The sequence below is a fragment of the Urocitellus parryii genome, chromosome 10 (genome assembly GCF_045843805.1).
Source record: "Urocitellus parryii isolate mUroPar1 chromosome 10, mUroPar1.hap1, whole genome shotgun sequence".
NCBI lineage: Eukaryota > Metazoa > Chordata > Mammalia > Rodentia > Sciuridae > Urocitellus > Urocitellus parryii.
This window is the reverse complement of record NC_135540.1, coordinates 144,306,767-144,322,307: the sequence shown is the minus strand read 5'-3', so window position 1 is coordinate 144,322,307 and position 15,541 is coordinate 144,306,767. Positions and strand designations below refer to the sequence as shown.

Here is a 15,541-nt window from a genome sequence, read left to right as displayed (position 1 = left end):
TGCTGGATGCTGACACCAGGGGGCACTCTTGGCCCAGTGCCGGGTGGACACTGTCAGTACCCAGGAGCTTCCAGGCATGGTTGCCCTGGTCCTTTTCCTACTGGCAAGCCCACCCTCGGCCCATGCGAGCACTCCTACACTGCCTGTGGTAAAACGGTCATGGGCACCAGACAGCACATCTGGATCGCCGAGCTGTCTATGCACAGTGGTGGTACCCAAGGATCACCAAAGCTCCCTCTGTTACACCCCAGCACTCTGTGGGGCCGCGGAGGGGTCGGGTCACAGGGCTAGGGAGCCTTTCCACTTGCCAGGTTCTTGTGTGGTAGGGCCTCGCCCTGGTTCCTGTGCGCCGCTGCATGGTCCCACAGTGCTGCGTTGACCAGGAGCTCTTGCATCACCTGCTGCTTTCTTGGCAATAGCAGTCTTCAGGGTTCATAACCCAAATCTGCATTCCTTCTATGGCATCTGTGCAGTCTTGCTGAATCCCTTCCTATTGAAGATTGAAGGCTGTCTGTTAACTTTTAATAGCGGAAATGAGGAAGCAGAGGGAGTTCTACCACAAGCTGGGCCTGGAGGTGCCGGGCGACATCAAGGGGGAGGCGTGCTCCGCAAGACAGCACTTGGATCCCCGCAATGGTGAGTGGCTCCATGGCTGCATATGCCTCGGCTCCATCAGGCCTCTGGTGCAGCTCTAGGTAGCTTCACCACCCATGAGGCAGCCCTTAGGGGTGCTGGGCGGGCATGGGGTGTGGGTCAGAGAGCCAGAGACACCAGAACGTGCCTGGAGGTCATGGTCAAAGGGCAGAGGGCCTAAGGAAGAAGAAGGTGAGGGAGGTGAGCTTCCTAAGGTTGGACTGTGCTGTCTTACCATAAAGTGGCAAAATAACATTTGGTTTGGGTGTGAAGTCGATGGCACCTTATAGTCTCTGCATACTGAACATTGTTCAAATCTTTGAGGCCTGGTATTTTTCTGGTGGACCACACAAGTTCCTGAGAAATCTCTGGACCAGCCTGAGTATACCTGATGATGCGTAGACAGGGGGAGGACCCTGGCCACCGCCATGTGGAGAGCCAGCCACCTGGTTCTCAGGAGTCACCCCAGGCCAGGGAGGTGGCCAGAGTCTGACCCTAACCCTGTTGAGGTTCTGGGGCAGGCTCTGGAGCCAGGTGCTGTGGGAGCCTGGCGCTGGTCCTGCTGCCCACTGCTCAGTTATCTCTGTGCTCTCAGACAGGGTCCCCAAGCCTGGGGCAGCCTCAGGAGCCCTACAGCCTGGGGCACCTTGTCTTGGCAGAGCTTTGCACAGGCTTGAGTTCCACTGGGCTCTTGAGGCCAGTCTCAGAGAGAGACTGTTGGTGGCACTTTGTGCTTCAGGGTTGAGAAGAGCATGGCATCAGGCCTTCTCAATGCAGTTAGCACCCCTGGGTTCCCACCACTGCTCAGTGGCTTGGGATTCAGGGCCTCTGGATTTCAGTGGAGGGAAATCCCCAACTCTCAGTGTTTTCTCTTTGTGTGCCAGGTGAGACCAAAGCAGACGACAGTTCACACAAAGCCACTACAGAGGAGAAGCAGGAGGAGGATGACGACTACCACCGGAGTGACGAGCAGGTGGGCCCCACGAGTCTCCCAGCGCCATGCCGGCTGTTCTTTCTTCCCTTTGGTGTACTACCAGACACACGTATGTGCTGTCCATTATACATTCCAGACTTAAACATGGCAGTCCCCTCAGGTTCCTCCTCCCAGGCGCTCTGTGCTGTGAGGAGCACCTGTGGGCAGTGAGAGGGACTGGGCTACTCCCTCATGACCAGGCAACCAGGCAGCCTTCACATCCTGCTGCCAGCCCTCCCTAACATGCGTCATCCTCTGCAAACTCCAGCAGTCTTCCTGCTTCATGGAGAAGCAGAGCCTTGTCTGACTCAAACAAGGGCCAGGGACTGTTGTGAGCTGCTGCTCAGTGGGTCTGGAGACCCTGGCCCTGCTGGGGAGAGAACCAGGATGTGTGGGAGAGCGACATGGGCCTTGGTGCCCACCCATGGCAGCTTTCTCAAAACCTCACACAGTCACCTGCAAATGCTTAGAATTGATCTTGTTCCAGGGTGATGAGCTCAGCATGTGGGAACGGGTAGGTACAGGGAACTGTCCATAGCCAAAAAGGCTCGTTCAACGTCCCTGGATAGAAAGGAGCTGTGAGGGGCAGTCCCCAGCTGCCCTGTATTGTGGTCCCAGCAGCTGGGAGGTAGTAACCAGCTGCCAGGTACACCCCAGGGCACAATCCTGCCAACTCAGGTCAGGACCTTTGCAGAGGTGGGGTTGGGCTGGCCACAGCAGAACACAGCTTGGCTGAAATGTGGCTGGGGCAGAGCACAGGGACCTTTGATGTTTCTTTATCCACGTCTGCACTTTAATGACACTTGGTGGGCCTCGCCAGAAGCAGGGACAGGGCTACGGGTGCCCTGGGTATGATGAAGGCAGCTCTAACTGCTGCCCAAGCCCTAGAGCAGAGGTCACCTTGGTGGTGTGGCCCCAGCCCATGCTACTGTCTGGTCCTGAGTCTATGAGTGTCAGTCACCATCTGAAGGTGGCTTAGAGGGTTGCTCAAATGATGCCCTGTCTCCCAGACCTGTCCCCCTGCTCCCTGGGACTCAGCCCTGCGCCTGGACCTAGTGCTATGGGTGGTGGAGGATTGTACCTAGTGTTCTGCTCTATTTGACTTACACTTTGCAGCTCAAGTTTTTTCCACTGTTGACCTACTGATTTTTGCTGCCGCACGCAGTGCCTAGAGCTCCATGCTCGGGTGGCCTTGTGTGTATGAGAGCAGGCCCTGCTGTGCGCGCGCCACACACACACACACACACACACACACACACACACACACACACACTGGTTTTCTCAACTCTAGTTTGAAAAGTCCTGTCTGCTGTGCCCTTATGCTTGACAATGCATGTTTTATTTCGGCGTTAGTTACTGTGATCCAAATACCCAAGAACACCTTGGAGGTGGAAAAGTTGATCTGGACTCATGGTTTCAGAAGTCGGTCTGGTTCTAGGTTGGGCGACTCCAGGGTTCTGGTCTGAGGTGAGGCAGCACCTCTTGGCAGACAGACATGGTGGTGGCTCCATTCTCGGTGGCCAGGCAGCAGTGGGAAGGGGCAGGGCCCCTGGAAAGGCAGTGTTGTGGGGCCTGCTCCAGAGACACCTAGCCACGACACCCCTGCCTGCAGTCCCCGCCTGCTCAGCCCAGTCCTGATCCAGCTGTTCATCTGTGGATGCTCCAGCATGTCTGGGAGGAGCTCTGGGCACCGCACATGCAGACCACAGCACTTTTAGAGCCTGCTGCCCTCTGCTCACTTCCCACAGGTGCCTTCACTGGCCTCGTGCTCCTGTGTGCTCTTGCCTGCTGCGTGTTGTGTGGCCTGCCCTGCAGTGGGGGATCTGCCCTGAAGGTGCCACGGGTGCCCCATGTCCTGTGCTATGTGCTCTTTTGCCAGCCCATTTTAAAGTTTTGCTTTTTTCTCCCACATTTTTTCCTGGTGCATCACTGTTGTACATATTGACAGGATTTGTTGTTACAAAGTTGTACATGCACACAATACACAATATGATTTGGCCAGTCTCACTCCCCAGCACTTTCCCCTCCCTCCCCACCTTCCATCTCCTGATCCCTCTTCTCTACTGATCGCCCCTTGATTTTCATGAAATCTACCCCACTTCTGTTTTCCTTTTGCTTCTCTAGCTTCGGCATATGAGAGAAAACACACAACCCTTAGCCTTCTGAGTTTGGCTATGTCACTTAATGATGGTCTCTACTTCCATTCATTTTCCTGAATGTGCCATGATTCCATTTTCTTTATTGCTGAATAAAACTGTTTTGTGTATTTTTACCACATTTTCTATATCCATTCATCCGCTAATGGACACCTAGGCTGATTCCATAGTTTGGCTACTGTGAATCATGCTTCTGTAAACATGGGTGTGCATGTGTCACTGCAGTAAGATGACTGTAATACCAAGGAGGGTCTAGCTGGGTCACATGGTGGTTCCATGCCAAGTCTTCTGAGGAACCTCCACACTGATTTCCTCAGTGGTTGTCCCACCAACAGTGTAACAGTGTTCCTTTTCCTCCACATCCTCTTCAGCATTGTTGTTTGTATCTTTGATGACTGCCACTCTGACTGGTATGATATGAAATCTCAGGGTAGTTTGATTTGCATTTCCCTAATTTCTAAGGATGTTGAACATTTTTTTATGTACCTGTTGGCCATTTGTATTTCTTCTTTTGAGACGTGTCTGTTTAGTTCATTTGCCCATTTGTTATTGATTGGGTTATTCATTGTTTTGGTGGTGACTTTTTTGAGTTCTTTACATATTCTGGATATTAATACGTTGTGAGAACAGTAGCTAGCAAAGATTTTCTCCTATTCTGTGGGTTCTCTCTTCAGATTCCTAATTGTTTCCTTTGCTGTGTAGATGCTTTTTAATTTATTGCTGTCCCATTTATTAACTCTTGGAATTATTAGCTAAGCTTTAGGGGTCCTACCGAGAAAGCCATTGCCTGTACCTAAAAGCTGGAGTGTTGACCCTATTTTCTTCTAGGAGTTGCTTAGTTTCTGGGTTGTTTGTTGTTGTTGTTGTTGTTGTTGTTGTTATTTTTTGTTTTTGTTTGTTTTGGGTTTTGGGTACCAGGGATTTTGGTACTCAGGGACACTTGGCCACTGAGCCACATTCCCAGACCTATTTTATATTTATTTAGAGGCAGGATCTCACTGAGTTGCTTACCATCTCACTTTTGCTGAGGCTGGCTTTGAACTTGTGATCCTCCCGCCTCAACCTCCCAAGCCACTAGGATTACAGGTGTGACCACTGTGCCCAGCTAATTCATAGATCTTTGATCCATTTTTGAGTTGATTTTTGTGCAAGGCAAGAAATAAGGATCTAGTCTCCTTCTACATATGGGTAACTAGTTTTCCCAGCATCATTTGTTAAAAAGGCTCTTTTCTCCAGTGTAAAGCTTGCTTTTTTGGTCAGGCTATAACCCCCACAGCTGGCTGTGTGGGAGGAGGTGCAGTTGGCCATCATGAGTCGACCAGTACATTCACCACCATTTGCTACAGGAGTATCTACCAGGAGACCTGCGAACCGCATGGGTCTGTTCTGTCCAGCAAGCTCCACGTAACCTACCCCGCCTCATTATTGAACTGTTTACCTGAGCTGTGATATAGTAGAACAATCCCCAAGATTATCTTGAGAATCAGGTGAGGTGGTGGTGCACCCTGTCATTCCAGTAATCAGCCAGGCCTTAAGCAACTTAGCAATACCCTGTCTCTAAATGAAAAAAAAAAAATAAGAAGCTTTGGGATGTGGCTCAGTGGTTAAGTGCCCCTGGGCTTCATGCCAAAGGGAAAAAAAAGGAAAGAGAAAGATTGTCTTGAGTAACTGGCGCTTTGCTCCTCTGAATGGCCTTGGGAACCAGCTGCCAGCTTTCCTCAGCAAGCCCTTGGAACCTTTACCAGAGAGAATCCGAGTGTCTGTAGATTCTTGTTGGGAAAAGGCAGAGTTCTAAGAGAGGTGTGCTCGTCCTTGGGCCTCTATGATTGGTGAGCCTTGAGGCCGCCTGGCAGGGGTCTGCCTTCGACAGAGCTGTGCAGGAAGCCTGGGGAAGGTTTCTGTGTGCAGCTCTGATGGACTTGGGTATGAGCAGATGAGACCAGCCTGGCCAATGACTGTGCACTGCCTCTGCTGGGTGCTCTGAAATGGCTGGGGACACTGCTGTAAAGCCAAGTCCTCGCTGAACTCATCCTGCAGCCAAGCACACTCTGCCCCAGTGGCCTCTGCACACCCACATGCTTCAGGGCCTGGGCAGCAGCCCCTGGGCAGGGGAGGACTCCTGATGTGGACGTCAGTAGGCCCTGCCTGCCTTCTGTCTTCCACAGAGCTGCGCTCAGGCTGGGCACGAGGCTAGCTTCCTCACCAGAACCCTGGCTGGAGCAGGCAGCTGGGCCCAGCAGACCCGTGTCTTGGTCTGGCTCAGACCCCACACCTTGAAGGATGCCTTGTGCCTGCCACTGCACTTGGGCCACACCCTACCAGGGGTCAGCCGTCTGTGATCAGCCCCCTCCTGAGCACAGGTGGCCCCTCAACCAGCGCCACACATGGCCAGCACACACCTGCAAGGGCAGTGGCCCTTGTGCTGCGTTGTGCCAGTGGGTGTCCACCCCGTGGGTGTCCACAGCGGGGTGCTTCCAAGCTGTCACTGTGGCTCAGCTCCTGGTGCACACAGATTCAGATGTTTCTCCAGTTTTGTTTTGGTTGACATGTGCCTGGAGTTAGTTTTTAAACATCTTAAGTGTGATGCTTTCTGTAGCTATCTGCTAGGGATTTTTAAACCAAATCAGAATTTTTCCTTACCTGGCAAGTAGCTTTGCTTCCCCGTGACCACAGGTGAGTATGAGCGGGTCTCTGCCACTCTACAGCCCCGTGTTTCTCTGTTCCCCTTTCTGGCACCAGGTGCTGTTGGTGGCAGAGAATTGCTAAGTTTTCTGTAATCTGTTTGCTGCCACTCGCTTGCAGGTTGTAAGTTCTGCTTCAGCTCATCTAGTGGCCACAGATCACTCAAGTGAACGAACGTCTGCATGCTGAAGGTCCAGGGTTAGCATCGCTCTGCACCTGCCCACCTGCCCATCTGGGCCCTCTCTTTCTTCCTCCTTCATCTCTCTTCCTCCCCAGGGTCTTTCCCCCTGAGCTCCGCTTTTCACAGTTGCTTGCTGCTGACTTTGCTTCATTCTTTTTGTTGGTTTTGTCTTGTTTTTTTACTGGGATTGAACCCACAGTGCTCTACCAGGGTCACCCTCAGCCCTATTTAAAGCATTTTTTATTTCAAGACCAGGGTCTCACTAAGTTGCTGAGGCTGGAACTTTTGATTCTTGTGCCTCAGCCTCCAGAGTCACTGGGATGATAGGGGTGCCACCATCCTGACAGTCTCGGTTATTTATCTGCTTGGTTCTGTTTCTTCCTGACTTGAGGTCCACTGTGCCTCACCATTTAGGACTCCTGTCCAGTGTTCCCATGTGGGGCCCTGCCCAGCCCCACAGCTCCTACACACTGGCTGGAAGTGGCTGTCCCTCCAGCTCACCTCTGTTGGTGCTCTGCTTCCTTCCCTACTTGAACTGGTGCCTGACTCTGTGCTTCGTGTGGTTAGCTTCCTGTAGAGATCTCTCGGAGGTTAACCCTCCACACTGAGATGGACCATGGCCAGCCGCTGTTGGGTTCTAGCTTCGTGTTTGCTAGTTGATGATGTGCCTGCATCTCACACTTGTAACTCTCCCTTTGCATCTCTTACCACTTTACACATCATGTGTCAGTTGATTCTTTTATCTGAATTTTAAGGGGCCTCGGTGTTCTCCAGGTACTCGGTTCCCACCTCCTGAGGTGGTAGGCTTCTGCAGCAGTCCTGGGAGATTGCCTTTGCCTTGTGGGTGGTCAGGATGGGTGGGTGAAGTGGGTGGGTGGCTCACAGCACTAGAATCCTGTGGTACCCCTGCCCTGACAGTTGGAGGCTGCTGCTCCTCCAGAGAACTGCACAACCACATTGCGGTTCTGCTAGGGACTGCCTTTCCCCAAGGCCACACTGGTCTCCATGTCTGCCTCATCCTCAAGACCACACCTAATGCCATGTCCCTCCGAGCTTCTCTGAATGCTCCAGCCACCCTGCCAGGGTTCTGCCAAGGCTCCCTCAGGGCATCTGTTTGCCAAGGGCAGGATGGGCGGGCTGACTGCAGGGGGCAGGGTGACGGCAGGCAGTTTGAGGAGACTGTCCAAATACCTGAAGGAGAACTGCAGCGATGGAGAAAAGCAGCTTCTGACTTTAGAGGCCCGGCTCCTAGGCTTAAGGCAGGGTCATCAGTGGAGGCCTGCAGATCAGAGACTGCTGACAACTGACTGCCTGCTGACATGGCCCTCTGTCCCCAGGTGAGCATCTGCCTGGAATGCAACAGCAGCAAACTGCGGGGTCTGAAGCGGAAATGGATCCGCTGCTCAGCGCAGGCCACAGTCCTACACCTGAAGAAGTTCATCGCCAAGAAGCTAAACCTCTCCTCCTTCAACGAGGTAACTGCTCCTCTGTGAGCAGAGGAGATAGGCATCGCTCCCCACTCGTGAGAGATCCTTCTCAAGTTCTTTGTTGTTGTTGTTTTTTCCCCACAACTTTGGAAATTTTAATAGAAACAAAATTCCTGCTGGGTTTTCTTGCCCTGCCAGGTCGTCCACAGGAAAAGCAACAGAGGCTGTGGGAAGAGAGGGTGCTTGGAGTAGGCTGGAGACTTGTCCTGAGGAGTAGTCCTGCTCCTGCAGTTTGCCTCCTGCGTGGATGGTCAGGATGGGTGGGTGAAGTGGGTGGGTGGCTGCCAGCTTTGAGGTTGTAACAGTAGTGAAACTTGTCTGACCCAGAGCCTGGGCATCGGGGGCTCTGGAAGAGAGTGCGTCACCACAGCAACCATGGCCCTCACATGGAGGTGCAGAGGGCCAGCAGGAGCCAATTCTTCTGGGCCCAGGCCAGGCTCCATGACTGGTGGTGTAGCATTATAGGCCCCTCGGGCTGGGTGAAAAGTGAGCTCTGGGGCATAGACACAGGAGCAGGAGAGGCCAGTGGTAAGAGCTGTGAGAGAGAAAGGTCAGGGTGTAGTGTAGGACCCAGGTGGCTGACACGAGGTGTGCTGGGGAGAGCAGTGTGTGGACACGGCCTGGCAGGTGAACCACGGCCTAGCCAGACCTGCGGATGCACCTTATTTGGAAATCAGGTCTTTGTGGACATAATCATGTTAGTGATCTTGAAATGAAATAATCCTAGATTATCTTCTGGACCCTAAATCTAATAACAAAAGAGCCCTGTATGAGAATGAGGCGGTGGAAGGTGAGACAGACTCATGGAGGCCTCTCAGTCCCTCAGCCCCGGGTCGGGACTTGACCCCAGGATGGCTCAGGCGTCAGGACAGGCTTACTGCTCTCCTGCTGTCTGCTGCTCTTGGGGCCTGTGAGGATGTAGCCTAGAGGTCCTCAGCAGTTGCAACCCTGCTTGTGGAAGGCCCCTACTCCTTGCTGATTTCCCAGTCTGCTTCTGCACACAGCCACAGAGGCCATGTGAGAGGCCAAAGGTCCTCTGCAGGGCCACAAAGCCAAGTCTCAGGAGGCCAGGAAGGGACCCAGTCCTGGCCCAGTGCAGCCCCATAGGACACACTACACATGCCAGCCACCTGGGGCCCAGAGAAGCCAAGTCCAGATGCAGCTTGTGTTGGGAAGAAAGCAGAGGAGAAAACAGGGAAGGGATGTGGCTTGGCTTGCATTTCTGTGCTGAACAGCAGCCCCGCTGGTAGCTGGCCTGGAAGGGGTGAGGGGACTTGGGGTTCTGTGTAAGAGGAGGCAGAGCTTGTTAGAGGGAGCACGAGTACACCCTGGAGGAGAGTGGTCCTGGGTAAGCCTCGCTCCCTGGCACAGAGAGCTGTCCTTGGGAGTGGCAAGAGGCGTTGAGGTGTCTGCTGTGGTCCCAGAGCTCCGGGATCCCATAGTCTGCTCTCTAGCCACTTTCACAAACGCTGGGCAGGACAGAGGAGCCTGTGTGAGAGGACAAGAGGCGCAGGACACGTCACAGGTGACACCCTGCCTTGCAGGGCACAGCAGCCACTGCTCTGCATAGCACAGGGCGTATGGAAGCAGAGCCATTGGCATGCCCACCTGGATCACCACCACATGCAGTCAGAGACATGCTGTAGAAGACACAGGAGAGAGTGCCAGCTGCGGGCCTCCGAACCAGGAGCACCTCATAGCCCTGGCCATTACAGACAGCAGGCCCTGTTGTGTGGGTGCAGGTTCACGCACCAAACAAAGGCACCCTGGGGTGTGGACCTGGGTGTTGGGGCTGGGTGGGCCAGGCAGGAGCTCTTCTGCCAATCAGCGATGTGGGACCTAAAGTGGCTCCAAAAATAGTCTGTGTAGTAAGAAAAGCCTGGGAGCCCTTTTCCTTCACTGCAGTGGGGGGCAGGACGGTGAGGAGGGGGCCGATGGGCAGGGCACCTCTGTGGAAGCAGCCTGGCTGGTAATGTGGTGGAAAAGGCCATTACAGGTGTGCACTGAGTCTCCACTGGACCGCTCAGTTTCCCTCCCACCTGCACTGTCCAGGTACCTTGGTGCCATCCTTGCTGCTGACCAAACTGCTTCTGACCTTCCAGGTTCTTGAGGCTGTCTGCTCAGGAGTGGACACATGTCCTGCTCCTCAGGGAATGGAGGCAGGGACATAAATAGTACATAGATAGACAGCATGAGCCCTCGGGGCTCACCCAAGAAGCTATGAGCCTGAGAAGGATACAGCATGTGCAGCTTTGGGGCTAGAGTGGCCAGGCCTTGTCCACAGGCCCCCTGTGGCTGAGCCCTGGGCCTGTATAGGGAGGCTGCCCCTCAGGAGCAGTTGACACCTCACCTTGTGCTTGCTCCAGTTTCCATTCCTGTGGGGCAGGAGTAGGTGGACAAGGGAGTCACGCCCTTCTGCGGTGCTCAGGGGACGTCACAGATGCCCGGGAGTATGTTCTCTCCTGCTGGCAATGTCATGGGTCTCCATGCAGGTCAGTGGGGCCTTAGCCACAGGCCAGCTTGTCCCTAATGCAAGCCCCTCTTCCACCAGCTGGACATCTTGTGCAACGAGGAGATCCTGGGCAAGGACCACACCCTCAAGTTCGTGGTGGTCACACGGTGGAGGTTCAAGGTGAGCTTGTGCCTGTGTGCTCCATGGTGCTCACTGCCCTGAGAACCCACCATGCAGCTCTCATCTTCCTGGGCTGTCACCCTGGCTGGGCCTCCTCGGGAGGGGGTCCTCAGCCTCCTTGTTGGGGCAGGAGGCAGTGACCATTATGCTCAGCAAACCTGCAAACCTTTGGTGGCTTAGTGAAGCAGGGAACCATAGTGGAACCCCCATCCTGGGCAGAAAGGGCAGGAGGTGACTGGGCTGAATGAGGTCAGGGCTCCCGTGGCCAAAGGGGTGAGACCTGGAGCAGGAGAGACCACAGCCGGCACAGATGGGAGGGGCTGGCACCCTGGGCCCTGGCATCGGGCCTGAGCAACGCACAGGTGGTCTCTGGATTACCTGGACCAAGGATGTGGGGCTCAGTCCCCAGCAGCCCTGCATGGCCCTGGACCAGGGGAGTCGAGGGTGGCACTGTGGGTCTTTTAGCATGGGGCATGGCTCCTGCCTTCCTGGGAGGTGGCGTGTCCACTGACCCTGGTGGCCTACTGAGCGCCATGACTTTGTCTTACAGAAGGCGCCCCTCCTGCTGCACTACAGACCCAAGATGGACTTGCTGTGAGCCTGGCTCTTCAGACTGGCCCTGTGTCCCAGGGGCCACACGGCCATGCGCAGCACCTGCAACAGAACTTGCTTCTGGGTGCCGGGTGGACCAGACTTCTGAATAGAGAATATTTATAACTTTTGTACAAGAGAATCCACACCCTACAAGACACTACCAGCACGTGTTTACAGAGGATGAAAACACTTGCAGTTCCGCGCAGCCGCACGTGCTTACCCACTGCAGGCCCTCTGCCGGCAGGCGCGGCACGAGGCTCCAGGTCACCGTCCCACAGACCTCCGCTCACTTTCCAGGTCTCGAGAATCTGAGTTCATTTCAGTTTAGTTCACGGATTGGTTTCTTAATAAGCCTCAAAAATACCATACTTTTATTGAGTCCTTCCTAAGTTATTGAAAAAGTCTTTTCATGGTAAATATTTATGTTGCCTTTAGCTTCCTGAAGACTTAGAAGATATATAAAGATTTAATTTAAAGCATACCAAAAGAGGCTTGCGTTGGTACTGAGTGGGCACTAGTGTCCACCCCGCCTCGGGCAGCACAGTCCAGGCATGCGTCCAGGTGCACATGTGGGGCTGGAGGGCCCGTGCCACCCAGGCTCCCAGCATGGCTCTGGCGCACCAGCTGGCAGACCAGAGGTGGCTCAGCCCGCTCAGCACGGGCCTAAAGACCCTTCTTGTTTTTAAAAATCTCATTTATTAAAAAGGGCACAGATTGTTTGGTGCCATCATTTAGTTTCCTACATTGTCCTCCCCGTTTCTGTGCTAAAGAAGAATGTTGGGCAGGGGCTTGTCAGACCAGTGTGGGGTTGGGGTGCTGGTGCCGGGTGCCTCCAAGCAAGACCAGCAGGGCTCTCCCTCCTGTAGATGGAGGCCACTGTGCTTTGCCACCCTTGTCCCGGGAAGGTGCTGGGTTGGGGTGGGCAGGCCCAGGGGAAGCAGCTCCCCCAGCACATCTTTCCCGGGTCACAGGCAAGGTGCTCTGTGCCAGCCCTCCCTGCTCCCCAGTGTCGCGTTGCTGTTGAGTTAGAGGATGAGTTCTGCCAGCAAGTACATGCGGACCCCCACCCCCGGCAGAGGGGCGGTCCTGGAGCTCCAGCATAGGAGTCCTGGTGTTTCTGGGGAGCTTTGGGACCCCTCTCTCGGCCCTGCAGGGCAAGCATTACCCTGACCCCATGGTCCCTGCCAGGTGCTGCCCACCAGTTCTTGTTGGGTACATGGGAGTCTCTGTCTGAGGCCAGGTCACCAGGAGGCCTCACCAAGGCCTAGGGTTTTCCTGGGATTTGCTTGGAAAGCTGTGGTGGGCTGTCGGCATCCAGCTCTGCTTATTTTCTTCTGCTTCCTGCTTCACTTACACAGAATGTCGGAAGCAGCAGCCTTGAGACCTAGTGTGAGGGGCAAGGAAGCATCGGAGTAGCTGGTCCAGTTCCTGGTCCTTCTGAAGCAGACACGTGCTGTGAGGGGCTGGTCAGAGCCCACCTCCTCGAATAAGCCAGGGCCATGAAGAGTTAGTGCTCCAGGCTTGCTGTTCAGCACATGGTCTCTAGGGTTGCTCTACAAGGATTTATGAGCAAGTATTACCTGTCTACCTCAAAACACGTACTGCTGAAGCCTCCCGCAGAGCCACGTTGTCACAGAGCACTTCTAAGTGTGACATTAGAATGTAGGTACGTCCTGTGTGGTGAAACTAAAGAGAGGTTTGACACGTGAGCCTCCAGATTCGAATCGAGCTGGTTCACACAAGAATGAACCCCACTGTGCAGCCTTCTGGTGTGTGTGTGGCCTGCGGATGCCATGGAGTCCCGGGACGTGCTATGGTGCTAAGTTGAGAGCTCTGCCGCAGCACGGTGGACGCCACGGCCAGCAGCCCTGCTCCTGTTGCTGCCGTAACTTGACCAAACCTCAGCAGCAAAAGTACCTATTTTTCTAAGATTCCATCACGTGGCTGTCTTCTCTGCAGGACGACCAGTGCCCTTCGCCCTTGGTCTGATACGTAGCCTTACCTAGTCAGAGCCTGGAGCTGATGAGCCTGCCTCGCCTGCAGGCCTGAGGGAGCTTGTCTGACTCCAGGCCGCCCATGTTCCAGCATGACCACCAGGGCCAGTTAGCACACCTTGCAGAGCCTCCTGGATGAAGGAGCCTGTGGGGCAGTTTCTCATGGCGTGCTCATGCAGCGAGTGTAGTGAGGTGGCTCGCGGGGCCACTTGGACAGACTGGCACCCACCTCCCACACGTGGTCCACTAGGTGCCCTGTTCACAGGAGTGTAAAACTCAGATAGAATATATAATATTGGATTTAAAATGCGGGGGTGGGGGGTGGTAAAAGAAAACTTTATAAAATTATTTATTCTACTTTAAGCCTTCTATCCTATTTCCCATCCCTCCTCCAGCTTCGGTGTCCAGCTTTACTTGCTGGCGTATGGGATGAACTCAAGGTGTGTGGAGCTTCTGCTCTGCGTAGCGTCACGCCTGTGTTTCGCAAGGTGACGTGCATTCACCTGCTTCTGTCCGGTAGGCCCAGCGTGCCTCCAGGAGCCGCATGCAGACCATGGCAGCTCGGTTCTGCCGCAGGAGAAGGGAGGGCAGGTGGGATCCCAAAACACACGCATGCAGTTGTCTGGCTATTCCTCTTGGTTGCTGTCACCAGGACGCTGCTCCTGAGGGTGTGGGAAATCTGCCAGTGGTGTTCAACAGGGTGGCCCATGGCCCCCAGTTCATGTGGCCAGGCTGGCCAGGCCGGGCCACACCCGAGGTGGCCCTGGGGTCTGATTTGGTTTCTAAATAGAACACGCAAGACGTCACTTGGTGGTCTGTAGCGTGCTGTGGGCAGCCTCCCCGTCACACGTGAGCACGCGGCGTGTCTAGAGCATCAGGGGCATTGTCGAGTAGCTAGGTCACAATCAGTTCCCCGCTTCCTCAGGAACCCACGCCAGCTCCCCATATCACATGACCTTAGCTCAAAACACAAGTGTGTCTCTGCCTTGATCTTGAAATACACCAAGGAAACAGATGGAGATAAGCAAGTTGGAAACGATCGATGTTAGGACTGCACCGTGGACTCACCACGCCCGTGCCCACCAGGCAGGGGTCAGCATGGGGAGGACAGGCTGAGCACCCAAGGTGCCTGGCTTCAGGGGAGTGTCACCTCAGTGGTTCAGCCCAGCTGCAGGTGGGACGCAGGGCTGGGACACAGCACTGGCTGATGTCCCTGGCCTGGGCAGGTGATGGGGCAGACCTGGGCACTGAATGTGTGGCTTGCAGTTCATGTGCTCATCCTTTCGTTGGTGTGATTTGTACCTCGGTGGCGGCTTCTGTCTGAACTCTGGGGAATACTCCTGATGCTTGACTTCACGGCGGTGGAGCTTGTACTCAGTGTTTGCCACTCAATATTATATGCTTGTAATAAAAGCAGAAGAAAACCTACCGCATCTCCTGGGCTGGAAGTTTATTACGTCAGGTGTTTGTGAGCATGAGACCCTTGACCTGCTGGAGGACAGCTGGCCCTGCCTGTGCCTGGGCTGGAACCGTCAGAGAAGACTGCGCCTGAGCTGAGGACGCAGACTTGCTGACCCCTCTGTGTGGTCGAGGGCCATCTGCCTGGCATGCACCTTATACCAGGCAGTCCACATCACCTGGAGACGAGTGAGCCTGGTAGGCAGCATCATGGGCGGGTCCTGGGAACAATCCCTGGGTGCCTGTAAGTGTGGCAGGAGATGCTGCAGTGTGCAGCCCACTCAGGCCTGCCTTGCCTGCATTAGGGCACATGCTTACCACACATGTGTGCACAAGCACACGGTCCTTCCAGGCTTGTGTCCTCATGCTCCATGTTGCCCTGGCATGGAGGTCATTTCAGTGGCCTGGCGAGGGGCATTGGGTTTGCAGAGGTTGTTGGCTTGGAGCAGCTCTGCCAACGGGGGTGCTGCTGGAAGGTGTGCTGGCCCCAGCAGGGGCATGACAGGCCCATGTTCCACTGTATATTCAACGGTTTCCCCAGAAACACAGTGTTGAAAACCTGAGGAAACGAGCGTTGGAAGGCCAGGAAGGTTGCTGCTGGGCTAGAGTCGGAGCCAGGGTGAGTGTGATCTTGGGAATCTCACTTGACCTCTGCTTTTCTTACCTTTGGCGAGTCGCCTGCCCCATTGTACGGGTGTAAAGATCTTGCAGAACCCTGTGCTGGTATTGTTGTCCCAGGTGCTGGAGTGGA

General features: G+C 54.6%; 1 protein-coding gene across 3 annotated transcripts in view; it reads left to right on the top strand.

The window, feature by feature from the left end:
- Window positions 1-14,765, top strand: part of Pcgf3 (polycomb group ring finger 3) — a 34,128-nt gene extending 19,363 nt beyond the window's left edge. For all 3 annotated transcript variants that reach the window (XM_026379470.2, XM_026379471.2, XM_026379472.2), the window contains exons 7-11: window positions 529-636; window positions 1,518-1,606; window positions 7,963-8,100; window positions 10,664-10,744; window positions 11,295-14,765. In XM_026379470.2, the coding sequence (XP_026235255.1) occupies window positions 529-636; window positions 1,518-1,606; window positions 7,963-8,100; window positions 10,664-10,744; window positions 11,295-11,342 (464 nt within the window). In that variant the 3' untranslated portion in view covers window positions 11,343-14,765. The remainder of the gene's footprint in view (window positions 1-528; window positions 637-1,517; window positions 1,607-7,962; window positions 8,101-10,663; window positions 10,745-11,294) is intronic.
- Window positions 14,766-15,541: the final 776 nt, after the last annotated feature.